The sequence below is a fragment of the Neomonachus schauinslandi genome, chromosome 4 (genome assembly GCF_002201575.2).
Source record: "Neomonachus schauinslandi chromosome 4, ASM220157v2, whole genome shotgun sequence".
NCBI lineage: Eukaryota > Metazoa > Chordata > Mammalia > Carnivora > Phocidae > Neomonachus > Neomonachus schauinslandi.
In genome coordinates, this window is record NC_058406.1 from 101,489,418 (window position 1) to 101,515,610 (window position 26,193).

Here is a 26,193-nt window from a genome sequence, read left to right on the forward strand (position 1 = left end):
AATTTTATTTCTATCACCCAAAAAATACTAATCAAAATTCTCTTTTAGTGTACTTGTAAAAGAAAGGGTCGTTTTAGAGCTCCTCTGATACATAGGTCTCAAGAAAGAGTCAATGTGGCTCACTAGACAAAAATCTATTTTTAATTATATAAAATTATACATATAAAATACATAGAAAGTACTAAAAAGATAAGTAAATTCTTTAACAATGAAAATGGACAGATCAGGGAACAATTTTTCTCAAGTTCTTTGGGATCTTACTGGTTGTTATTTGAGAAAAATAGTCAATCCAGGAGGGGCAAGAAGAAATTCTTCCCATAACTCACACCCCTTCATACTTCCCAGAGAAAGGAGCATAGGACAAATGAGGTTTAGGATTTCTGGATTATAAATATGAATAAAAGCTGAACAGACATACCTATTATTTATTGTAGGAGCCTCTACTCCAACCCTATATGTGCTTCATGGTATACAAAGATGGGGTTTGGAGAATTCAAGGAGGTCCCTTTCAAGCACTAAAACAGTTGCTAGACTCCTTACTGCTGATCCCATTTGTACTGGTCACCAAGATGATTTCAAAGGCAAAGAAGCTGACTTTCATCTTATCCCTATCTGGCCCAAAAGAGCAAATTGTGGCCTATTTCCTAACCTATTTCTAAAAACAAAGTGTATCATCATTAAATGGAAAGTCCAATTGCAGAAGCATGAAACTTCCCAAGCACATTTTAGAAAGTGCCCTGAACACTATATACTATATACAGTATAAAGGAGATTACAAAAACAAAGGGGGAAAATACATCCTCGAGAGACCTACAAAAAATTCTCCCAAAGAGGAATGCTTTTGCTGTACTCCAGATCATTTCTCTCCTGTTTCACCCAGGAGAGGCGGGGTGGGGTGGGGAGAGGAAGTCTTAAAAACACAAATAGTTAATCATTGAGCCTCTTTGCCCTCCTGTAGTCTCCCAAGGTTCCAATTAGGAAGTGCCATAATGCCAGGCTCATATTCCTGATCGACTCATGCTCTAATAATCAACATGGAGGAAGGAGAAAGAAAAGAGAGAAAACAACTGAATCTATGGACATCTAAGGTAGCAAACAGCAGCAACTTTGAGGGAGAGAGCGGAACATGGCCCTCGCCAAACAGGACAGCTGTTTCCAAAGAGCAAAATGATGGGAGGAGAGGGAATAGGGAAATGTTTTCCCTTCTACCAATCTCTGCAGGCAGGATGGTCTAAATACTGGACTCAACTAAGCTGGGTGAGCAGGGGAGGAGGAGAGAAAAGGGAGTATTTGAAGATAAGCAGCTTCAACCCTGACCCCTTCTGGAGCACAGAATACCTCGGAAAGCTAGATTATCAGTTTAGTATGGTATCTACGCCCCAGAGGCAATTTAGGTGGTAAACACCTATGGGTTGTGTTTATAATTCCTCTCCTCTCTCTGGGAAGTTTCTCAGGAATGATTTTAACAATAAGATACCAGATCTCCACTTCCTTCCAAATAATAAAGGAAGCCTCAAAATGAAGTACCACTTGAAGGCAGAAGAGGAGTAAGATAGTGGCGGGGGGTTGGGGGGGAGTCTAGGCTAGGAAATATATAGTTACTGGAGGAACAACTCTACCAAGTAGGCTCAGCTCAAGATAAGCCAAAGCCAAAGGCTTCATACTCATACCCTGTTTGGAATCCAAGAGAAAGCAGGAATGAGGGTGAGGGTGGGGCACATAGTCCTTATTCAAGCTTCCTGTTACATTAAAGAACACTTTGTCCATCATCTTGTGCTATTGAAATGAATACACAGAGTTACTGGGAGTGTAAGCTCCGAAGACAGCCTCTTAAAAGCGGAGTGGCGATGTTTCAAATGAAACGACATCCAAAAACCAGAAGAAAAGGGATCTCTCAGCAAATAGGAATCTGAGTGTAGAATTTATACATATACATATATATCTATATTTTAAAGTATAAAATTGAGAAAGTATGTACAGAAATCAACTAAGTCTTAGAAAAGACATAAAAAAGGGTCTAGAGAGGATGGGGAGTATGTGAGTGGATGCCTAGCAGTTGGAAGAATGCATATTGCCCAACTGCCCAGCAGCCAGCAGGAGAATATCTTTCTTCTCCTTGTGGAAGCGCAGCTCCTTGCCTGCCAGCCGGGCTTCATCCAGCTCCCGTTCAGTAGAGGCCAGCTCTCTAGACAGTGCCCCTGGCACACTCTGCTCCCGGCTCACCCAGTCCAATGCCATTTGGTGGCGAATATCATCATCCAGGGCCCGGTGTGAATAATGAGCCAACACTTCCTGTTAGGGGAAAGGAATATGAAGATCACTGACAAGGTCAAGCTTCATACCACATTGACCCAGCAGGGCTAGGAACTCAGCCTTGGAGTCCTAACTGAAGTTAGCACTTAAGTCCTCTAAGAAGAGTCTTAAGGGAAACTTCCTGGTGGGGGAAGCAAGGCAGGCAAAAGAATGACAGCTAAGATCTAAATAAGAAAGATGATCGGAATGAAGAGGGCACTTAAAGTGAGGCTTTCAGTATTCACAACCTGGCAACTATAGGCCTGCTTATTTCTAACAGAATAGCCACCTCAAAATAGTCCTTCTGCCAGATTCCTCTCATCTACCTATAGGACCTCTTACCTGCCGAGAGCACTGTCTTTCCCTCATGGCCTTAAGGCTGCCATTCCAGTGCAGCAGTTGAAAAACTGTCATTAGTTCCTGGGGGAAGAAGATATGAAGTGTCAGGATAGTGATTTTATATTAGGAGGTTGCATCAGAATTACATGGGGAACCTCTTACAAAGTACATTTATGGAAGCATCTCCTACCATCTCTGATACGCCCTTTGGGAAAGGAAGATATTTATATTTTGAAAAATATTCTAACCTCTCCCTTCCCTTCCAACTGAGTATCAGTGACTTAGGGATTAGTAGGAGATTTATCTATCTATCTATCTATCTATCTATCTATCTGTCCATCCATCCACAGGTTGATCCAAGTTATTAGAGCCCGAGAAGTAGGTGGAACAGTACCTGGAACTCCAACATTGACTTGCCCTTATTGGATTCCAACATGAACCGGAAGGCACCAATCCCTGTATTTGGGTTGTCAGCTTCCTCCCTGTTGCCCTGTAACAGAGGAAAGGAAAAGATAAATAGATTTTCAATCAGGATTATGACCTCAAGCAGCACTGTCCAGTAGAAATATAATGCGAGCCCCCAACCTAATTTAAAATTTCCTAGGGGCGCCTAGGTGGCGCAGTTGGTTGAACGTCTGACTCTCGGTTTAGGCTTGGGTCGTGATTTCAGGGTCGTGGGATCCATCCGCCTAGGACTCTGCGCTCAGCACAGAGCTTGTGTGCTTGGGTTTCTCTCTCCCTCTCCCTCTGCTCCCCTACCGCCCCCCCACCCCAGCAAGCACTTGTGAGCTCTCTCTCTAAATAAATAAATCTTAAAAAAAAATAAAAAAATAAAATTTCCTAGTTGCCACATTAAACAGGTAAAACTAATTTTAATAGCATGTTTTATTTAAGCTAATATATTCAAAATATTATCTTAACTATAATTAGCATAACTTTTTTTAAAGATTTTATTTATTTGACAGAGAGAGACAGAGCGAGAGAGGGAACATAAGCAGGGGGAGTGGGAGAGGGAGAAGCAGGCTTCCCGCTGAGCAGGGAGCCCGATGCGGGGCTTGATCCCAGGACCCTGGGATCATGACCTGAGCCGAAGGCAGATGCTTAACGACTGAGCCACCCAGGCACTCCGAGCATAAAAATTTTTAATGAAATATTTTACATTATTTTTCTTATACTAAGGTTTCAAAATCTGGTGTCTCTTTCATGCTTACAGGACATCTTAATTCATACTAGCCACATATCAGGTGCTAAATAGCTACATGTGGCTGGTGTCTATTCTGCTGGTCAGCACAGACCTAGAGGACCCCAAAGTCATCACACATATTAACTCAGGTGACAGAGGTCAATCTGATTTTTCCTATCTTACAAAGAGGGAACACTGGACATAGAGAAGATCCCTGATTCAGCCCAAAAAACAGAGTGATCTCAGCATACAGGATTGGACTAGCCTAAAGGATAATTGGGCAAATGCACTTTAAAGGGAAACAGTAGGAGCCATCAGCATGGTAAATTCTAGATAGCAGTTTGGCCTCTTGGACATTTGCCTTGTGTGTCTTATTGGTGACATGACCCTGTAAGGGTAGAACTAAGATACATTGTCCTGTGAAAAAGGCAATACAGTATAGAAGTTAAGAGCAGGGACTGGATCTCCTACTAGTCTTGAAGCCTTAGTGAAGTCATTTAAATTCTCTGTTCCTCTGTTTCCTTATCTGTAAAATGGGAATAATCACGGATGTATCTTCTAAGATTGTTTTGAGAATTAAATTAAAAGATTATTGGGGTGCCTGGGTGGCTCAGTTGGTTAAGGGTCTGCCTTCAGCTCAGGTCATGGTCCTGGGGTCCTGGGATTGAGCCCCACGTCAGGCTCCCTGCTCAGTGGGGAGTCTGCTTCTCCCTCTCCCTCTGCCCCTCTCCCTTGTTTGTGCTGTCTCTCAAGTAAATAAAATCTTTTAAAAAATAAAAAAATTATTTAAAAAGGGATAAGTGTGGTCTAAAAACTCCAATTATATAAAATGTGGTACATTATTACATTAGACTAGGTATCCAGTTACACAATCCAAATCCATTCTGGTACTGGCTCTGGTTTAGTGCTATTTGGTGGTGGTTTAATGTTATTAGAGATAATTCCAAACCCTGGAGCTGGCTGGGACTTCCAAAATAAGGGCATCTCCTGGTTTATTGGTGACCTTTTTGTCAACCTGATCTAAGAAAATAAAGCCAGGAGACTACTGGGAACACAGGTACCCAACTTTCTCCTCCTGCTTCCTGAGAAGTTGCCTGCTCTTTGTAGCTTGTTCTACATGACCATTCCTGCCCTACACCTAAGATTCTGCTCTTTTTGAGAAAGGGGACTGGGTAGAGGTCAGGAGCCAATCAAGTTATATCCAAATTCAGTTCATTATGGGGCACTTTTCATGTATATGTATTTACTGTATATGTATTACACCTAAAATAATTCAATGTACTCAATAAGTATATCATAAGTGCTAGCTTATTATTTGTTTTCACTGTGCTAGAATCGACAAGAAGTCACAACTACACAAGATCAACCCATGCTGTTTTGTGGCTCATGAGAAACAACATGCCAACATGTAGTTAATCTTCATGGCGAAGCAAAGATCACAAAATTTGGATTTAAAAATGAAAAGCTAGAGGGAGGAAGGACAAAAGTAATATTCACTATTAGCATTTAGGGCCCTGAAGCAAGTAATCTTTTCATTTTTGCCTATAATCATTCAATATGATACCTTATTCAGTACCTCCAGAGTTTTCCATGATACAGTACATAGAAAGTAATGATCATCTCTGTACAGCCAACTGCGGTATACAGAGTAGGCTGCTGGCAGAGGAGTCCATCTGCCCTGGGCCTTGCTCAGTCCCTTGAAAGCTGAGGGGATCAATATTATGGCACAACTGAAACCTATTCAGAGTACACCGAAGTGGCATGACCCACAAGTTGGGAATATTTACCTCCTATTACACTTCTACATCTAACATGGCTATAAATGAACTCCATTTATTCAATAAACATTTAATCACAGAATACTTGGTAAGTGGTAGGAACATTAGAATATAATTGCAAAGAAATTAGAGTTAATTTAATTCAACCTATTCATTTTACAAATGAAGAAATTCAGAGCTACAGAGGCTGGGTGATTGGTCAAAAGACATAATACAATACAGTCTCCCAAGTCAGGACTATTTATTTTTTTATTTATTTTTTATTTTTTTATTTTTTTTAAAGATTTTATTTATTTATTTATTAGAGAGCGAGCGAGAGAGAAACAGCATGAGAGAGGAGAGGGTCAGAGGGAGAAGCAGGCTCCCCGCTGAGCCGGGAGCCCGATGTGGGACTCGATCCCAGGACGCTGGGATCATGACCTGAGCCGAAGGCAGTCGCTTAACCAACTGAGCCACCCAGGCGCCCCAGGACTATTTATTTTTTTAAAGATTTTTTATTTATTTGACAGAGAGAGACACAGCGAGAGAGGGAACACAAGCAGGGGGACTGGGAGAGGGAGAAGCAGGCTTCCCGAGGAGCAGGGAGCCCGATGTGGGGCTTGATACCAGGACCCGAAGGCAGACGCTTAACGACTGAGCCACCCAGGTGCCCCTCAAGTCAGGACTATTAAAGAACAAAAGCTGAAGGCAGAAATGTAAACATTACCCATAGCTAATACCTAATTGACGTTATTTGGAGTATGGCAATTCCATTGGGAAATTAATGAGAAATCTATTAAATTCTCAATTTTGAGGGACTGATCAAATAGAAATAATGGCAGGAATAATACTAATTTATATTTCCTAAATGCTTTGTAGTAGACATTGCTGGTGACCTACCCAACATCTATTTTCTTCTTTGTTACTATAGAATCTTAATCTTGTTCCAGTACCTACCCATCTTCCATGTGCCTCCCCCAGGGAAGAGTGATTTTATCCTCTAATTCCACTGGGTAAATCCTAATTCCTTTTGCTTGTAATTGGTTTTAAGGTGAGAATTCTGGCCATTGGGAGGTAGGAGGGAGGTCTGCTGGAGGGTTTCTGGAAAAATATTCCTTACTGCTAAAGAGATACTAAAAGACAGTCTCAGGGCACCTGGCTGGCTCAGTCGGTAGAGCATGTGACTCTTGATCTCAGGGTCCTCTGAGTTCAAGCCCCACATTGGGTGGGGTGTGGAGCCTACTTAAAGAAAGAAAAGAAAAGAAGAAAGAGAAAGAAAGGAAGGAAGGGAAAGAAAGAAAGAAAGAGAAAGAAAGAAGGAAAGGAAGAAAGAAAGAAAGAAAATGAAGGAAAGAGAAAGAAAGGAGAGAGAGAAAGGAAGGAAGAGAGGAGAGAAAGAAAAATGGTTTCTTTCTGTCTCTAACTGTAGTTATATCTGTATTTAATGTCTGAAATTCTGTAGCTAGCTGTCTTACACCCTAAGGGGAGCCAGCCGAAGGACAAAGCCAATATCTAGAGGACGGCTGAGTGGAGAGATGGAAAGAATTTAGGCCAGTAAATGATGACATTCTTGATCCATGGAATCAACCAGCCCTGAAATCTTTACTTCTGAACTTCCTGTCATGTTAGAGAATAAGTTTCCTTTCTTGATTTATTCCCTTAAGTCAGTTTGAAGTGAGATTTTTCTATTACTTGCATCCAAAGGCATCTAAACAGGTAACATATGCTAAGTGCTTGAATATATTCTCTTCTATCCAATAATCCTGTGTGATAGGTATAATTGTTACAGATGAGGAAATTGAGACTTAGATTAGGTAACTTGCTCAAAGTCACGTAGCTCGTAGAAACATAATTTCAAAACGATGAACCACTGCTTTCTATAATCCAAACTAATGTTTAATTTTATAATACATTAGATGACTTAAGAGTGATAAATGTACTTTCTTCATTTTAATTGACTTTGATTAATATAAAAATTGTCTTTATTCCCTGTAGATACTGCTGACTGGGGCAAAGAGAAATGGGGGAAAATCAGATGGGTCCTGGGTAACAGAGGGAAGCCAACTTATGATTTAAAGTATTCAACACTGATAAATACACAAACAGATAACCAAGGTGGTTTAGTATATGTAATTACATCTTAAATTCAAAGAGAACAGAAACAGAATTTGTCTGACTTTATCAACCTATCAGTGAACTTGTGGGAAGGAAGAAAGAAGGCAGCATTCATTTCTAAGATGTGCTCCTGAGATAGAAAATTCTAAGTTGAATTGGGTTCCAGTCTTGGCTCTATCACTTCCTAGCTACAGCCCTTCAGGCAAAATTGCACTTCCATGTTTTTAGTTTCCTCATCTGTAAAATAGGGGTAAAAAATAGTACTTATACCTCAGAGCGTTACTGCGATGATCAAATGAGATAAAATACATATAAATCCCCTGGATTCGTCCCTGGCATAAAGTGAATACTCAGGATTAGCTATGGTTATCATCATCATCATCATTTGAAAGAACAGACATTCTTTTTAAGGAGAGTAAATAAATTATCCACCCCATTCCTAGGAGGGGAAAAAGGAAATAAGACACTGTATTATAAAGTGTTCTTTACTAATAGATGAAGTAGGGAGACAAGTGACAATAAGAACAGTCATATATAAAAAAAAGAATAACAACCAAAAAAGGGGCGGCTGGATGGCTCAGTCAGTTAAGTGTCCGACTCTGGACCTCAGCTCAAGTCTTGATCTCAGGGTCATGAGTTCAAGCCCACACTGGGCTCCATGCTTGGCATGGAGCTTTTTATAAACAAATAAACATTGAAGGAAGAAGGGAGTAAGTTCTTAAACCAAAACTGGGAAAAGTAGAATTCAAGCTCAGTTTTAATTTTGGAATATCTCTAAAATTCCATAAATCTTGAATTAAAGGTTTCTAGATACCAAAGAGACACAATGAAAGAAGCAAAATATCAACAAAAACATGGGAGCATGTAATACACAAGAGTGATAGAGAATAAATAGAAAGAGGTACAGACAGGAAAGAAAACAAGAATTCCTGCTCTGTTTCCCAGTGATTTACAAGACTTCCCAACCAGCCAGTTCTCCCAACCCGCACTCTCCTTTCTTTCAACTCCCAGTAACTTACATTGAAAGATGCCAGAGCCTCAGAGACACTCTTCTCAATGAACTCATCAGTGATTCTTCGGGAAGGATGTTCATTAAACACAGAGTTCATCAGTGCAATCTTTGCAGCGCTCCGTCGGGCCTCAGCCTTTGTGGGGCAAAACTAGGCAGGGCAGAGAGAGAGAAAACATGTACATATGTGTGTCTGAGAGAGAGGAAGAAACGGGATAGAGGAAACACTGGGAAAGAAGACGCTTGGACAGTCTTTGGATAAATCAGTTCGTTCAGCAAACCCTCCAAAGTTTGTATTGTAAAATGGTTGAGGCATTTGGAAACATAATTTTGATTCAACATCCTGAAGTCATTAAGGAACTGGAGACGGCGATAGCTCATACCAAATTGAATGCAGAATGAGGAAGGCTGCTGAAGTCAGCATACCCATACTGGATATAAAAAATACCCCTGTTTAAACTGTCGACAGAATTAATTACTCAAAAGCCAGATTCTGCCCAGCCTGCTCGAAATTTGTATCTTGTTCTCTTGTTCTGTGCATAGGCAAGATTTGTTTTCATCCCTCTAGATAACCTAAGAGTAGAACAAATCTGTGTCTAGGTTGCTTCTGCGGAGGAGACCTCTAGTCTCTACCAGAAGCACCCATCTGGGATTCTTGGACTTCGCTTTTAGCTTCGAGCAGGCATTCGCCCCCAATAATGCAATGAATCAATGAGCTCTCCCTGAACAGAGTCCAAGATCTGAAGAAGGAATTTATACTCTTTTTTCGCCCCAGTGGAAGTAAGGAGAGGGGTGGCAAGGGGAAGGAAAGCTTACCTGAACAAAGCAAGAAAAACTTAAAAGTTAATTCATGTTTTTTGCATTGTATCCAATGTGGGTATCATATTAAACTTCTGGTTTTCAGAAGTGTAAATCACTCAACCTTAAATCCCCAGGCACCAGAGCATTCCTTTATAATTCATCATCACTGGCAGCCTCAAATGCCTCTGTGCCCTCTGTCATTTATGATTAGGATTAGAGGAAAGGAAGAAAGTAATGTTACAGTTTTTAAAAGTAGACTAGGATATGTTTGCTAATTAACCACCCTTAGTATCAATAACTCTCAATTTCCTTTAGCTGACAGGTCTGTCAGAATATGGTGCTTCGTGCATTAACCCTAAGTCATCTTCTTCAATTTCTCTGTTCACTAGCCTGTCTCTACTCACTAGTCTGATGCTCATTCTACAGTATAGTGCTATTCCTGAAAAGTCATCCATGAAAAAAACCACCAGGAGAAATTTCACCTACCAAAATGGATATAAAAGATATAAGCTAAAAGAAGCCAAGATAGGTAATTCTATTCTTTGGGGGAAAAACAAATCAAATTACTATGATGGCTCAGTTCTGGACATCACCATAAAATTATCAAATCTTCATTCAACAATAGGATGAGATGAGAGAAGGGAGGAGAGACCTTATTTTCTAGAAGAGAAAGTATAAACATTAGTCATCCTGGGCATATATTTATTTCTCTGAAATGGCTGGGGTTCCGAGGGGGAAAAAACTTAGTCACCATATTTGAAATGAAGTCTCCTTAGGACTTTTCTGTTTGAGCAGGAACTGAACAACAATGGCCCTCATTCATGCCACGGATTTATTAAGTGCCTCCTCTTTGCTGGGTGCTGAGTTGGTAGTAAGGATTTAAAACTGAGCAAGAAAGAAGACAGATACTATCTCTGCCTCCATGAAGCATAATCCACGAGGTGAGATAATCAATCATGATATGTTGTGATAAGTGGTATGATAAGGGAAGTTCAAGGGGCTATGGAAGCACATAGCAGGGGTTATAACTTTGTCTAAGGGTTATATAAACCATAAAAACACAACAAAATGTCTATTATCTCCTCTAAATTCCTATTCAGACTCTAAGTTGACATTTCAGAAGGCTACCTTCCTATGGGTGACATAAAAAAATCCATCTTTGATGACAGTATTCACACTAGTCAAACTTTTCTTTTCTTTTTTTTATTATGTTCAGTTAGCCAGCATATAGTAACATCATTAGTTTTTGATGTAGTGCTCAACGATTCAAAAATATGGAATGTGGGGCGCTTGGGTGGCTCAGTTGTTAAGCATCTGCCTTCGGCTCAGGTCATGATCCCAGGGTCCTGGGATCAAGCCCCTCATCGGGCTCCCTGCTCAGCGGGAAGCCTGCTTCTCCCTCTCCCACTCCCTCTGCTTGTGTTCCCTCTCTTGCTGTGTCTCTCTCTGTCAAATAAATAAATAAAATCTTTAAAAAACAAAACAAAACAAAAATATGGAATGCTTCACAAATTTGCATGCCATCCTTGCGCAGGGGCCATGCTAATCTTCTCTGTATCGTTCCAATTGTAATACATGTGCTGCTGAAGCGAGCACTCTTTTTTTTTTTTTAAATAAAAACAATCCCACAGCATTTATTGTCCTCTGGTAATAACTTAAAGGTAATCAAAATAATATAACCAAATGTTTTAGAACTACCCTTCCAACAAAGGACATCTAAAAAAACAAACTACGTGGACTTCTCTAGAATTTCTCACTTCATTGATCATTTGTAGTTTGGAGACACTTTGGAGCAGGGTAATATTATCTCCTTTTAACGTGATCTGACCCAGTTGTTTTCTTGACTTTGTTTTAGAATGAATCTCTTTGGCATCATCTAATACAAGGTTCATGTACTCATCAAAACCAATGATACAGCCCTCTATCTGCATGTTCGCTTGCTTATGAAGCCACACCTGAATCCGAGATCTATTTTGCAAGCATCTGGAGATGAGGATGATGGGCTGCACCATCACCCTCTGCACTTTTCGACCCTGGCCACGGTACGTCATGGTGGAAGCTGACAAAGACTGCTAGTCAAATTTCTTATTACCCTATAATAGCAACCACGGTTCATCATCATATATCACAGTTCTTTCATATAATTATAGAAAGCTAGCACTAGGAAGATTTTAGAAATAATCTAACCTATCTCCTTCATGTTATAGATGGGGAAACTGAGGCCCAGAGAATTTACCTGACTTGCCCTGCTGGCAGTGAGGGGAATAAGAATTTGGGTCTTCTAAACTCTTAGATGAGTACTATTTCCACCATACCGAGGCCCTCCCCTTTGACCTCTTAAAGAAGTCAAAGATTGCTTTTTTTAGTAATTGCCTATGAAAAAGTACTGTGGGTAAGGAATTACTATTCAGTGTTCTCAAAAAGAGATGGCAGGAAGTTGGACAGCCAGATTAGAACATGGGCTAGGTGCTGGTAGTCTGATATACTGAGAAAGGGCCTATTCATAACCACTCCAATTCAAAGTGGATGTGGGTTTTTGCAGGCTGAAAGAGAAGCTACTGAGGTTCTTTTGTGGTTAAATGAACCTCAGATGCTTACCAGAATGATGTGCCCAGAATTGGTTCAGGTCCTCAAATATGTGATTTCAGACAGCGATTTAATGGCCAAAATGATGGAGAAAACCACTACTAGCATTTAAGCATTTATCTTCACTACTGCCCCCTTGCACCTCTTACCTGGAAGCTCCCAAAGCAGCTTCCCCCAGGCAGAGTGACATAGCAGACATAAGGAGGGCTGTTGGAGGAAACCATCTCATAAACCACCAGAGCTCCGTTCTTCAAGTCCGCCCCACGGGACTGCTTCATCTGCCAGAATTCCTGAAGTGCCTCCACCACATTCACTACAAAAAGGGAAGCAGTTAAGTTCAGCAATGAGTGGTCCTGTGCTTCAAGACGGTATCTGAGACCTGAACCTACATCAAGAGTCTAACCCACCTTAGCTCCTTATGACCACTTAAAAACATTTAAATTAATAAACCTAGACTGTGATTAAGGCATTTGCATAGCAAGACCGGTATATGCCTGGCCTCCTCCCCCGCCTCTCTGGTTCACATTTTGATTAGTCCTAAACACCAAAGCAGAATAACTTAAATATTGGAGGCAGAGCTTCCAGGTCAGCAGACCATTATCCCTGCCTGATGAAGTGCAAGTAGATCATTCCACAGTTGGTCAGGTGGCCGAGAATAATAATCCCCAGCACAATAAGAAGTGCATCTATTGAACACCTCCGTGCCCCCATTTTACAGATGAGTGAAATGAGACATAGTTAAATAATTTGCCCAAGGATGTAACAGCTAGAAAGTAGCAGAGTAAGAATTCAGAGCCAGGCTATCTTGGTTCCAGAGTCAATGTTCCTAAGCTCTGTGTAATACTGCCACTCAAGGAAATGTGTCCCTTTTAGCCGTTCTCAAGTCTATGCTTCTGGTGAGCAAACCCATAGCCAGAGTCCTTTTCCATCCTGGAATATTATACATTATGTGTATATATATACACTACACTCCTCTGTGTGTGTGTGTGTGTGTGTGTGTGTGTGTGAGCATGAATTTCTCTTCTGAGGATTTCCCTAGGTAAAAGTAATTTTTGGTGGAACTGTATATTGGGAGACACTCCTTCACAGGTCTCTTGTGCGCCTTTCCATCTTGCTGGGTATGCCAAGATTTGAAGGAGATGGTTGCTCTTTCCTTGGGCCATTTCTCGGGATTGTGTTTGCAGCAAGAAACCTGAGGGATGAGGTACTGTCTCCCTCGGGGACAAAGAACAAGCCTGCTTACTGCTTGCTAAGAAATGGCAAGTTCCCCAAGCTCAGTGTTCGTTCCTCCTCTGTAATGCAGCCCGTGGCCGATGCAAGCATGCACCTGAGCCGTTCACATCAGACATGGGAGGCAAGGAGAACTGATGCAAACAAATCTGTTGCTTATGCTACCTGCTGTACTGTGAGTAATAAAGTCCTTTGTCTCTGACCCAGGAGTCTCTAGACTTCTGCCACCATCTGTCAAACAGTAACCGGCTAACGTATTAAGGTAAAATCAAACTCAAAACTCAAAACCAGGCTCAAAACACTGTATTCCAGAACAGTCCCCTCTTCCCCCAATACTTGGGCTCAATCATTGCACAAATATGTATTGGGTACTAACTCTGTGCTAGACTATGTGCTGGATGCTAGGCTACAATAGTGAGCAAAACCATACCCTGTTCCATTTCCTTATGCAGTTTACAGTCTAAAGAGGGAGAGAGAGATTAACCAGAGAACCTCAAGCAAATGAAAAACTGCAACTGTGATAAGCACTATAACGGAGTTTGGTAGATGATGGGAAATGTCGTGGGGGCATCTGACCTCATTAAGAAGGCCAAAGAAAGCTACACTGACAAAGTGATATTTAAGTACAGATATGAGTATGAATTCACTAGGCAAAAAGGTGAGAGGACAGAGCTCTGAACATAAGGAACAACATATACTCTGTAGCAGCAGAGAAGATGGCAAATAAAGGGACCAGTGTGGCCCGAAGAAAAGAGAGAGGGAAAGTGTATGCAAGTGAGATTGCAAAAGTTAGTAGGGACCAGACCAAAGTGGATCTTGCAGGCCACAGCAGAGTACTGGCTTTATCTTAAGAGCAGCGGGAAGCCATTGAAGGGTTTGGGATGAAATCAGTTTTCCTTTGGAAAGGATCACTTTGACTACAGGGTTCCAAACATTTCAAGTGGCTTTAACAAAAGCCTCATAATAATACATGATCACATGCATTCTCCAATATCCTCCAACATGGCCACTCTCTACTCTTGGTTACAAGGACTCATTCATTCTTTTATAGTGTGTTAGTTTAGGTCTGCCAGGGAGAAGACACCAAGACAGGATAGACAAGCAAGAGATTTATTAGGGAGGAAGTGGGAGAAGGGAGAGGCTTCGGACCATGTTGAAGGTCTGACACCTGTAGAAGGGGCGTGGGAAGGAAGGAGGTCTGGATACGAGAATCTCAGTCAGCAGCAGAGTTCCAAGAAAGGTTCGGCCAGGCCAGTGGGAAGTCCACAAGCCAAAGGAAATCCACACCTCACCAGGATGTGTGTGAGTTAGTGCCCCTGCTGGGCCCCGTCACTGATGGGACGGGGTGCGGGGGTGGGGGGCAGCCTGCAGGACATGTGGCCTCAGTGCACATGTGGTGATGGACACAGAGGGGACAGCAGCTTCAGGCTGTCAGTCAGTTATGCCCCTGCAGCAGGCGATATGAATAGCACATTTTCATGGCTGCCACACACACATTAAGCAGAAATTTGAGCCCGTAATATGTACATAGCTCTATGCTGAGCATTAGAGATGCAAAGATGAATAAAACACAATGCCGGTCAGCAAGGCATTCAAAATCTAGTGGCCAGCAACAACTGTTATCTCTCCTGCTCTGCAGCTGAAGCAAGTATTCCGTGTACCAGCCAGGGTATGAAAGCCGCACATGCTCTTTCCTAACACCCTGGATCTAACTGACTTTTTACAATGTTCATTCTTCCATTAAAAGGCAGCATGAAAAGGAAACTCTGGCCTTCCCACCCTTAGTTTTGGCAGGGGCCCTTCAAAGGTCACTGCTGCCCAGAAAGCTTAGCCATCTTTGTTCTTTCCACTGAGATCTTTTCAGCCCCAGGCCCTCTTTGAGACAATTTAGCACAATGAGCTGGGTGACAGCTTTCTTGACATGCAAACAACAGGGAGAATATTGAAATAAAGAGAAAGAGGAGGAAACCATTGTAACCGGGAAGGTCCTATTAAAAAGCATATGTCCAGTCTATATCCAGTTAAATCCCTCTTGGCACACAGTACAGGACTGTTTTTTTTTAAAGATTTTGTTTATTCATTTGAGACACAGAGATACAGAGAGAGAGAGAGAGCATGAGCAGGGGGAGAGGCAGAGGGAGAAGCAGGCTCCCCGCTGAGCCAGGAGCCCGATGTGGGGCTCGATGTGGGGCTCTATCCCAGGACCCTGGGATCATGACCTGAGCCGAAGGCAGACGTTTAACCATCTGAGCCACCCGGGCACCCCATAGGACTATTTTTTAATGATTACTCAAAGCCAAAGGAAATAGGGAGTCTTGTTTCAGAAATGGATGAAATGGGAAATTGAGCAGAATGTTCAGGAGAAAAGCGACTAATTGTGATCCGAATTTGAAACTGCTCACAGACTCATTGATCTTTAGAGCTGACAGGGATTTTGGAGATCATCTAGTCCAACTCAGGCTACAAAAGGAGAAATGACCTGCTCGAGGTCACATGCTGTGGCAGAGCTAGGAATTGAATGTAGACATCCTGATGCCAATGTTCTTTCCAGTTTGGGAATCTTAACCCAGGGTCCAAGATCAGATCCATGATTGAGCTTCATGGGAGTTCACAAGCTGCCTAAAACCTACAATGAAATCGCGTGTCTGTGTGTGTGTGTGTGTGTGTGTGTGTGTGTGTGTGTGTAGAGTTTATGGGGGGGGTGCCCATAGGTTTTATCAGATTTTCAGTGAGGAACCATGCACCTAATGGTTTACATGAGGATGGTTAGAGAACTGTGAGGTGGGAGGGTTAGCAATGACCACGACATACTCATCTAACAGCTACAATTGCTTTTTAGGAGTAACTGGAGGATGCTGGGCTAAAAGAGACAAGAAAGACCAAGATAGTGAGGAATATTTAAGTGCTTGTCCCATGATGTTGAACAATAACAAAAGAGAAAAATTCCGGTTTTGGTCCTTAGGAGATAAAATATGAATGTCTAAGTGGGATGAGAGGTACAGATTATCTATCTACCATACAGTGAAGTCATTAACGCAACACATGAGGGGCACCTGGGTGGCTCAGTCCATTAGGCAGCCAGCTCTTGATTTCAGCTCAGGTCATGATCTCAGGGTCCTGGGATCCAGCCCCACATCCCTGCATAGAGCTCTGCGCTCAGCAGGGAGTCTGCTTGAGATTCTCTCTCCCTCTGCCCCGCTCCCCCTACATGCACAAGCTCTCCCTCTCTCAAATAAATAAATAAATCTTTTTTAAAAAACAACACATGAAATTACAGTAACAAATTTATGTCATAAAAAATACAATTTTGTGATGAGGGAGCATGGATAAATAGCTAATACAATTGAGAGGTGAATGAGAAGGTTCTCCCTGATCACACAAGATGGCGAGAATAGTCTGGCCCAGCTTAATTCACACTATTATGAAGACAGGGAAGCTGGTTAACAATTTTCCATCTGACATTTCCTATTTCAACTTGGAGAATGTACCCCTGAATGGCCCAGTGCATAGACTCATTGGAAGGGAGGGACCACAAGACGACAGTGACTTTAGGCGAGGACTATGGAAGGCTGAAAAATGCCCCCTGTTAAGATGTCCATGCCCTAATCCTTAAAACCTGTGAATGTTACCTTAGGTGGCAAAAACTTTGCAGATGTGATTAAGGATCTTGAGGTGGGGTGATTATCCTGGATTATCTGGGCAGGGCCCTAAGTGCAATCACAGGGTCCTTAGGGAAGGAGAATTATGAAGCGCAGAAGAGGAGAGGACAGTGTGAACACGGAGGCAGAGATCAGAGTGATGCAGTCACAAGCCAAGGAATGCTGGCAGCCCCCAGAAGATGGAAGAGGCAAGAATACAGATTCTCCCCTGGAGCTTCTGGAGGGAGCACAGATCTGCTGACCCCTTGATTTTGGCCCCCCAGTGATACTGATTTTGGACTTCTGGCCTCCAGAACTGTGAAAGAATAAATTTCTGTTGTGGTGAGCCCCCAAATTTCCAATAATTTGTTAGAGCAGCTACAGGAAACCAATACAGAGTCTAATCCAACATCCCCAAAATTGGAAATGTTCAGACTATCAATTTAACTCCACAGTCACTTGTAGGCAAAGAAGCTCTCTGTGATTCCAAACAACTAAACAGAAAATACCACCCAAGATTCATTTGTTCAACCTAGGGGAGTAGCTGGGCAGAACTTCCAATCATGTAACCATACTGTGATATAAAGGGAGAATAATAATAATTCCGAAACTATACGTTTGAAGAGGGCAATGCAGAAGTTACAGGGCAAGGTCACTCAGTCATGCCAGTTTTAGAGATTGCCAGCTATCAAACATTAGAGGGGGACTACATGCAATGTTTAAAAAGGAGCAAAGGAAATGGAAATGCTACCAATACCTATCATCTGCAGTTTTCAAAGGGTTTCCAAATGCATAATAATAGCAACCACTCATTGAGTCCTAACTATGTGCTATATGGCTTACACTCATTATCTCATTCAATCCACACAAAACTATCAAGGTAAGTATTATAATAGCCATTTTTCAAAAAGTGAACAAGTTAGGGCACCTGGCCGGCTCAGTCAGCAGGGCATATAACTCTTGATCTCGGGATTGTGAGTTTGAGCCCGATGTTGCGCGTAGAGATTACTTAACAATAAAATCTTTAAAAAAAAAAAAAAAAAGTAAACAAGTTAAGGAACAGGCCATGGCGGCCAGAACCAGGATTTAGAACTAATGTTTGTTTGCCTCAAAGCTGAACCTCTTTCTATTATTGCCCTATCCTGCCTTATTGCACCATTAATCCTCACACATACTTGTGGACTGTGAGCTCCATGAAGATAGGGACTGAGTATCTGTCTTGTTCACCACTGCATCTGGTGATCAATAAATATTTGTCAAATGAATGAAGCAGATGAGGCCTAGAGAGATTAAGCAATTTATCCAAGATCACACAGCCATTGTTTGACAGGGTGAGGTTCTGTGATTCCAAACGCTGTGTACTACAAGCTGATTAAGATCCTGCAGCCTACTGAGCTATGTGTGTATCTTGGGTGGGGGCTGGGGTGGGGGGGGGAGATCTAGGACAGATAGGTGAAATAACAGAAGAATTTTGTTTTTGTGTTTTTTAAATAAATGCTGAGGTCCTACGCGGGTACAGGTAAATCTAAAGGTGGAAAAGGTGAATTTGGAGCAGTCAGAAGGTGGAGGATGTGAACTGAAGATGATACAGTAAAGCATTGCTGGATGGGATAAAGGTCTGGGCAAGGATCAAAGTAAATTATATTCACGGGAATAGAGCCAGCCCCCAAATACCATGCCATCAGTCACAAGGGTACGTGGGTACATGCCAATGGCAGTTTTGCCTATTAAGCGAAGCAGAATAAGCGATTCCATGTGGTGAAGGACTTCTGAGCCAAATCGGCAGAGATTCTGCTTGCCTGAAGCTGAACTACCTGCCAAACTCTCCCAAAGTACTGGCTGGACACCCAGACTGGAAATGAGAAACTCAGGAATAATGAGGAGGTTGGGAGGTTGGAGGAAGGAATGGCTGCAGAGTCTGAAGCCTGACTGACTGCTCTTTGTCAGTAAAATCCCCTTGCTCCTTCATCCTAAGGAAATGAAAAAGGTTTTACAGGACACTCAGTTTAGATGCCAAGCCCTAGGTAACACAGACAAGAAAAATGGTACACTCCTCTACAATTCTAATAAACGCCTGTAAGTTTCTAAGAGGAACGGTTCAGATTGAGGGTGACTACTCCTATGCCCGGAGACCCTCCCTTGGTCTCAACTTAAAAAGACTGGAAGCAGCAGGACAATAGCTGATGACAGTTACATCATGAAGCCCTGTTAAATCTAGGAATTAAACTAGACAAACAACTATATTCCCTCATGATGAATTTCAGAATCACATGCATTTGCATTCCAAGCACCTAGCAGAGTGCCAGCCCCATGATAGGAGTTCAAAATGTTGAAGAACAAAAGGAAACTAATGGTAAACGTATCACTGGGCACATCTAACAAATGGAGCTAAAAATCTGTTTTCATAGGAATATTTGGGTTTATACTGTCTGGATCTAAGAAAGGGAGAAAATGAGACATGTTCTTTCCAAGGAAATATGAACCAATAAATTTGAGGTAATTCTCATCATTTTTAAGTCACCCATTACGTGTCAGGTGTAATATCTCATTTAATCCCCCTCATAACCCTCGAGGAAACTGAAGTGTAGTGAAGTTAAGTCACTTCCCCAAAAACATAGCTGGCAAGTGACAGAGATTTAATCTGGGATTTAATCCACGCTTGTCTGACTCCAAAACCCACATACGCTCTTTTCACTACACTTTCACAGGGAGGGAAAAAAGTCACTACTGTCCATAGAGAAAGCCCTACAACCTTTCTCTGTATTATTGTCCAACTAGAAGGTTAGAGATATAATCACTTCCAGCTCAGGCAGGACTTTAACCAAACAGAAAGAAGTTATGTCTCAGAAATTCCAGACTTACATTCTGTATCCCACACCCCTCACTATATTGTGTTCCTTGTTACACTATAAATCTGGAGCTCAAACTCAGGAAATTCTGCACTGATTAAACAAAAACAACAAAGAAAATCCTCACATTCCCCTTCTCAGAAACCCTAGAAATTAGGCATCTGTAAGATAAAGATTTCTAATGGAAATAGGGTTTCTGCCTGGCTCATTTCCACAGAATTTAACATTGAGAGAGCCAAGGCCTGGGATTTATCCTCAGTTCCTGGGCAAGGGCCAGGAAAACAGAGCCAGACAGACAGAGAGGCCAGAGTTGTGAGGCTCCACACTAAAAAAGACACCAAAGTGAGGTACTAAGTCACAGGAAGGTGGTGTGGACTCAGTGGTACGGTTCCAGATTTAAAAACACAATTATAAGTGACTTGTGAAGGCACTACCTAATTCCCCAGCAAATCTGAAGTTGCACTGGAAATTTCAGAGTGAGGATAAGTAAGAAAAGAATTCAAAAGTCAAGATTAAGGAGGTGGAGGGGCACCTGACTGGCTCAGTTGGTGGAGCATGCGACTCTTGATCCCGGGGTTGTAAATTTGAGCCCCACATTAGGGGTAGAGATTACTTAAAAAAAATAAAAATCTTAAAAAAAAAAAAAAAAGACTAAGGAGGTGGAGTAAGTTAATAGGGGAGCCCAGGAATTGCCGAGATCACAGAAGAAAGATTGAGAGGGTATGGATGAGAAATGTCTTGGATCTGACATAAAGGTAGGATCCTACACAATGGGGACTGGTCCTCAAAGGCAAAGGGATGTTAAGCTATAGGAAGTATTCCATTTCTGAAGGAGAAACGGCTGGGAAGAAAAAATGGTTGTATTTGTAAAAAGGGGTCCCTGGAGAATATAGTAGTAACTCAATAAAGGGGAAGGGGTGAGACGTATGTATGAGCGTGTGCCTCTGTGTGTGTGCGCGCCTATGTGCGTGCCTGTGTGTGCGTGTGTGTGTGTGTGTAGCCCAGAAGGAAACTCCCCGAAAGGAAATGCATGTGAGGGCTCTGCGCCAGGAAAAGCGATCCAGAGGACTATGGGAGCAAGGCTCCTTTACAGAGAGTGTCCCGCAGGAGGCCAGACCCGCAGACTCACCTCGGCCATAGCCCTGCGTGTGCTTGGCGAAGCTCCTCACCACGGCCTCCACGGCCTCCCGCAGCACCGCGGGGCTGCCGGCGGCGCCCGGGGGCAGCGGCAGCCCAGGGGCCCCCGACAGGAGCAGGGGCGGCGGGGGCGGGGCGGGGGGCGGCGGTGCGGGCGGGGGGCCTGCTGGGGGTGTGGCGGTGGTAGCCGCGGCCCCAGTCACCCCGGGCCGAAGCGCTCGCAGCGTACCCCTCCCGGTGGTGCCCACTCCAGGCTGCAGCCGCTGTGCTCGCATCGTCTCCATCCCCGCCGCCAGTGGAGTAGCGGCCCGGAGCCTGCCAGCCTGGCGAGCTAACGGTCCCAGCCACCCCCGCCAGCGAGCGCCCAGGGACTGAGGCGGTGCCGGAGCGCAGCCGTCAGTCAAGCGGGGGCGGGGACGAGCCAGGTCCTATGCCAATCACCAGAGACTGGGCGGGAGCTGGAGGGCTCCAGCTCCGCCATAGGCAAAATACCGAGGAGGGCGGAGGTTCTGGACAACCAATTGCAAAGAGAAAAAGCGATATTCTTTATAAGGGAGAAGCTTAGCTTGGGCGCTTCTTCGGGAGTCCTGTAGGGAGTACTGGAAAGCAAGCTAGACTCCTGGGACGAAGCTTGTGTGTGTGTGGAGGGGGGAGCGGGAGGAACGGCGGGGGGAAGGCCTGGATGCCAGGCTGAGGAGAATTGTGGACAGTTGTAAGAGGATTCTTAGGGATCATTTGTCCGACGACTTCATTTTATAGTTGTAGATGAGGAAACAGGTAAGTTATGACTTGTCCAAGATCACATGCAATGGGCGATGGAGCTAAAACAAGGAAAGAATACATTTCATGAGCATATACTTACTATATGTCAGACACTGCGCAATGTACTTTAGAGCATTGTCTTATTTAATAATCACAATGACTAACTAGATTTTATTATTTTACAGATAAGGAAACGGACACTCAGAGAGGCTGGATAAATTGCCCAAAATTCAAGCTAGGAGATGGCAAAGAGGGGTTCAGACATAGGCCTTCTGATTCCCAATATTTTGATCTTTTCGTTATACCATGCATCGTTAGGTAATTTTCTGATTTTACCTATTCTAAGTTGGGGGAAACCGTGAGAAAGAGTGGAATGGGCTGCTCCCTTACCTCCCGTTAGAGTGAGAAAGAATTAGAATATATGCAGAAACCAGAAAACCGAGAAGTCTAGGGGGCAGATTAAGACAGTTATCCTGTTCATAACCTGTCAGGCTGGGTTCCTCGGATTACTCTTACACACACCTATGCACACAGATACACACTACACATCCTTTGTCAGTTGACCATCATGCCATTCTTCCCTAGGTGAGGTTATACTACTTTTTTCTCTCTCTCTCTCTTTCCCCACTGTGCCGTGGCTCAGGATGGGGAAATAAAAGTCAGAAGTAGAAAAAACTGGGGGCAGCTGGCTGGCTCAGTCAGAAAAGCATGTTACTCGTGATCTCAGGGTTGTGAGTTCGAGCCCCACTTTGTGTGTAGAGACTACATAAATAAAAACTTTTTTAAAAAGAAGTAGAAAAAAATGGATGAAATGCACCTGGTGAGATGAAAATTAGAACCCCAAGGAATAACTGGGAATGGTCACAAAATAAGAAGCTTGAAAGAGGGGCAGTCAATCTACTGAGATATTTGTTGATAGTGGACAGAGGTAATTTTTGTAGGAGGTACTTTTTTAGAAATCTTAAGTTAAAGAATTTGAGGATGGACATAGGGGAGACTGAGCGAATGAAAGCCTGTCAAATGCCTTAAAACCTTCAGGACACAGGACACTTGTCTTTTCTTCTGCAACCACAGCTGGTCAGTTGGTCTCCTGCAAAGAAGGTGGCTGGAACCTCTAAGTATCCCCTAGATCATTAGAGCTATAGTAAGCATCATCCTCCCTCCCCATTCCTCATTCCCCATACCCCACACCCTCAGGCAGAAGTGACAAAACAGAGACTTCTGAACACATTTATTTGATATGTCAAGTGGAGAGAGGAGTGATTTAGGGTTATTCCCCACTTCTACCTGTGGGGGTGTTCATAAGCTCAGACAGACAGAAGAGCAGCATAGAGCCCATGACCCACTCCCTGGGAAAATGAGACAACCTCCTGTATTGGTTAGGGGAACAAGGTGGGAATAAAAAGCAGGAAGTTGAGAAGTAAAGCTGAGAGCAGGAAGGGCAGCAGCAGAACTGAAGCTGAGGGTTGCTGCAGGAAAACCCCAAGGAGGGTGAAGAAGATATCCTGAAAAGTGGTTAGGGCTGGAAGCAGGGTGTGAACAAGGAGCCAGGCCTGGAGAGAGAAGCAAGACCTACACAGGTTGGGATATCCAGGAAGAGGGCAGAGTGTGCAAAGTCGTGAACGGGCTGTGTTGCAGGGCATACATGGAAAGCAGGGGATTGCTTCTGCAAAAGGGCAAAAAGATTGGAGACTATCCATAAGTAGGGGTTCCCTACGGCTTCTGAACAAATGCAAGTGACTTTGGGACCCACTTGGGGCCCTAGCACAAGTGGCCCTGTGTGTGCCATTCCTATGGATGGGTACACAAGTATCCCCATATGCATGTGAAGTGACCAGGACATGAATGTATGTGTCTATATGCCCAGTCGAGAGAGTACTTACCCTTCCCTGTGAATAAGAGTGCTGTGCTTGTGGACACTTTTTTACCCATGTGTGCGTGCACCGTGCCCAGGAGCACAGGCAAAAGACCCCGATGTCCGTGGTGTGTGTGTGAACTGGTTCTCCCACCTGTCCCATCAAGGTCCTGATCCCCACCCTCCTTGGTTCCTCTCACTCCTCTCAGCGCCCTGGCTCCCCTGGCCCGCCTAGACTCTGGAAGCCCCCTAGCAGGCGGATCTGCTCAGTCTGCATGGAGTGGCGCCTCACCAACTTGCGCTTGGTCCTGGGAGAGCCTGGCGCCCCCGCCTGGGGAGGGGCGGGCAGCGAAGGCGCCCGACCTCCGGGTTGGGGGCGAATGTCGGGGATGGGAGGGTGGGGGCTGACGTTGAGTGGAGGCAGGAAACCGGGCCGCGTTTGCGCGATGTGGTCCAGGAGCAACGTCCCCGAGCCCCTCCGCTCCAGCAGCCCGGGACTCCGCCTCCGTCCGCTCAGCGGAGATACAGCCCCTGGCAGACTCTCCTGGGACTGGCGCGGGGAGGGAGCCGAGCCGGCTGGAGGGAGGGTCAGCGGGGAGGCGCTGTACCGCCGGCGCTCCAGGGACAAGCGGCTGCACTCCGGCGAGTCGGGGCAAATATTTCCGGGGGTATCGAGCTCCACCGACTCCATGCGGCTCAGTTTCTGCCTCAGCCCTGAAGGGGGACCAGACTCCTGAGCTTCTGGCGCAGTGTTTCGGCGAGAGAGAGGACCCCCACCCGTCACTTTCTCCGCCCACGGGGGCGGATCCTCCGGACCTTCCGTGCTGTGACGTCTGGAAAGACGGGGTCGACCGGTCAGAGTCAGGCCGTTGAATTCCGCGGTCAGGCGCTCGATCCCCGGCCTCCCTTCCGCGGGTGGGACCGGTTGAGGAGGAGCCACTAGGCCCCAGGGCTCGGAGTTGAGCCTTTTGAGTGGTTTTGGAGGGTGACGAGGTGGTTTGGGGAGCGGTTCAGAAGGGGAGGGGTCATCAGGGGGCTTAGGAAGAGGGAATTCGAATACGTCCCGCTTCTCCTCTTCTTCCTGAGCGCGAGGGGATAGCAATCCCCGTTCCCCTGCTCCTCCTGCAGCCTGCAGTTGGATTTCGGAAGGCGACGTGCAGACCCCGGGGCTGGGAGGAGCGGGAGCAGGGTCCTCCACCCCCGGGGACGGTGGGGAATTGAGATACTGCCGAGTCTTCTTGGTTCCCGAGGGCGAAGTGTCGGTGGTGATGATGATGACCTCCGTGCCCTTGGCCTTACAGGCGTCCAGCAGCGTGGCAAGGGTCTCGCGGTCCCCACGGTCCAGGGCGTGGACAAGCGCCGAGGCGCCCGCGTGATCTCGCACTGAGGGGTCTGCACCGTGGGCAAGTAGCAGCGAGGCCACCGCGGCGCCCCCACCCCCGGCGCAGGCGTGCATCAGCGCGGTGCGCCCCAGGCGGTCTGCGATGTTGGGGTCCGCGCCTTGCTCCAGGAGGTAGCGTACCATGCGCGCCTTGTTCTGGGGGTCGTCGTAACGGGCCCGACAGGCCGCCATTAGCGCAGTCTCCCCCTGGGCATCACCCTCATTCACGTAGGCGCCTCCCTCCAGAAGCAAACGGGCCAAGCGTAGCTTACCCTGACCCACGGCCCGAAGAAGAGCGTGGCCCTCGGTGTGCAGCATAGCTGCGGCAGGGGCGAGAGCACCAATGGAGCCGGGACTGGGGCCCGCCGAGGATGTCTAGGGACGTGGGGGTGGTGGCTGGCGGAGGCCTGAGGGCTCAGTGGCGAAGCCAATCCCTGCGAGAAAGAGAGAGATCTTATTGACGGATTCAGGCAGGGAAACTGAGGCACCGGTGGAAGGAGACGGCGTGGGGAGATCTCCACGGCACGGCACGGCACACAGTCCTTCCTCTAACTCATGCCTTTGAGCCGCCCCCTCCCCCCAGCGCATGCCTGAGGAGATGGGAAGGGTGCACCCGCATTGAAGGACGAGCGCGCGTGCAAATGCGTACGTGCACGCGCAGGGATACCGCACCCCCACCCTCACCCCACGGCTTCTCAGACCTTTCCAGCATCCCCCTTTTCTTATCCGCACTAGGAATACCCCTTTCTAGGATGCTGAACGCCACCCACCCACACACATGCACCCATACATTCACACACATAATTCCCATTCCTAACCTCTTTTAGGTTGCCACAGCCCCAAATATTGAGTGGGGGGAGGGAAGCAGCTTGCATTTGGGACCTAAAACGGGTGGGGGGAGAATTGGGGGTTTCTTTTGCCCCTGCTATGTTCCCCATCACTCCTTGCTCTTTCCCTCCCAGGCTGTGCGCCCAAATAGATACCTGAATGTCCGCAGGATCTCCGCCGGGCCAGGACTGAGGCCAGGGCCATGGGGCAGCCTAGGTGGCGGAGCTGGGCTCCCGGGGGCCCACATGGCGTGGGGAGGGGCACCCGGATTCCCTTGGTGTCAGTATCTGCGCCCGGGCACCGGATCCTGGTCCCTCCTCCCGGTGCGCCCCGGGCAAGGCGCCGGCTCGGGAGGAGAGAAGCTTGGGGGGGGGGAGGCGGAGCTCTGCCTTGCTATTTATAGCCTAGTCTCTGCGGGTGGGGGCGTCGGG

The 26,193-nt window shown here is 45.3% G+C and overlaps 3 protein-coding genes and 1 non-coding gene across 4 annotated transcripts; all 4 read right to left on the minus strand.

Annotated features, from left to right (window-relative positions):
* Positions 1 to 1,697: 1,697 nt before the first annotated feature.
* Positions 1,698 to 21,281, minus strand: LIX1L (limb and CNS expressed 1 like). Its single transcript, XM_021688075.2, has 6 exons — positions 20,929 to 21,281; positions 12,232 to 12,395; positions 8,706 to 8,846; positions 3,026 to 3,121; positions 2,635 to 2,712; positions 1,698 to 2,292 (listed from the first exon to the last, which is right to left on the minus strand). The coding sequence occupies exons 1-6, from the start codon at positions 21,218 to 21,220 to the stop codon at positions 2,050 to 2,052; spliced, it is 1,014 nt and encodes a 337-aa protein (XP_021543750.1). The 5' UTR covers positions 21,221 to 21,281; the 3' UTR covers positions 1,698 to 2,049.
* On the minus strand, positions 9,788 to 11,547 carry LOC110578458 (small nuclear ribonucleoprotein E-like). Its single transcript, XM_044913799.1, has 2 exons — positions 11,254 to 11,547; positions 9,788 to 9,820 (listed from the first exon to the last, which is right to left on the minus strand). The coding sequence occupies exons 1-2, from the start codon at positions 11,545 to 11,547 to the stop codon at positions 9,788 to 9,790; spliced, it is 327 nt and encodes a 108-aa protein (XP_044769734.1).
* LOC123324643 lies at positions 10,986 to 11,092 on the minus strand. The gene has a single exon (XR_006539921.1). It is a non-coding gene; the product is annotated as a U6 spliceosomal RNA (small nuclear RNA).
* Positions 21,282 to 23,722: 2,441 nt separating the features above from the next.
* ANKRD34A (ankyrin repeat domain 34A) lies at positions 23,723 to 25,252 on the minus strand. Its single transcript, XM_021688074.1, has one exon. The coding sequence runs from the start codon at positions 25,250 to 25,252 to the stop codon at positions 23,759 to 23,761; it is 1,494 nt and encodes a 497-aa protein (XP_021543749.1). The 3' UTR covers positions 23,723 to 23,758.
* Between the last annotated feature and the right edge of the window lie 941 nt (positions 25,253 to 26,193).

Excerpts from the sequence above, each read along its gene's own strand:
- LOC110578458 (XM_044913799.1), bottom strand. The coding sequence starts at position 11,547 with ATGACGTACCGTGGCCAGGGTCGAAAAGTGCAGAGGGTGATGGTGCAG. Across the intron at positions 9,821-11,253 it reads AACTACAAATGATCAATGAA|ACCTGTCAGCTAAAGGAAAT; the intron begins GTGAGAAATTCT and ends ATATTCTGACAG.
- LIX1L (XM_021688075.2), bottom strand. The coding sequence starts at position 21,220 with ATGGAGACGATGCGAGCACAGCGGCTGCAGCCTGGAGTGGGCACCACC. Across the intron at positions 3,122-8,705 it reads AGGCTCTGGCATCTTTCAAT|GGCAACAGGGAGGAAGCTGA; the intron begins GTAAGTTACTGG and ends CCTCTGTTACAG. Across the intron at positions 2,293-2,634 it reads AAAGACAGTGCTCTCGGCAG|GAAGTGTTGGCTCATTATTC; the intron begins GTAAGAGGTCCT and ends TTCCCCTAACAG.
- ANKRD34A (XM_021688074.1), bottom strand. The coding sequence starts at position 25,252 with ATGCTGCACACCGAGGGCCACGCTCTTCTTCGGGCCGTGGGTCAGGGT.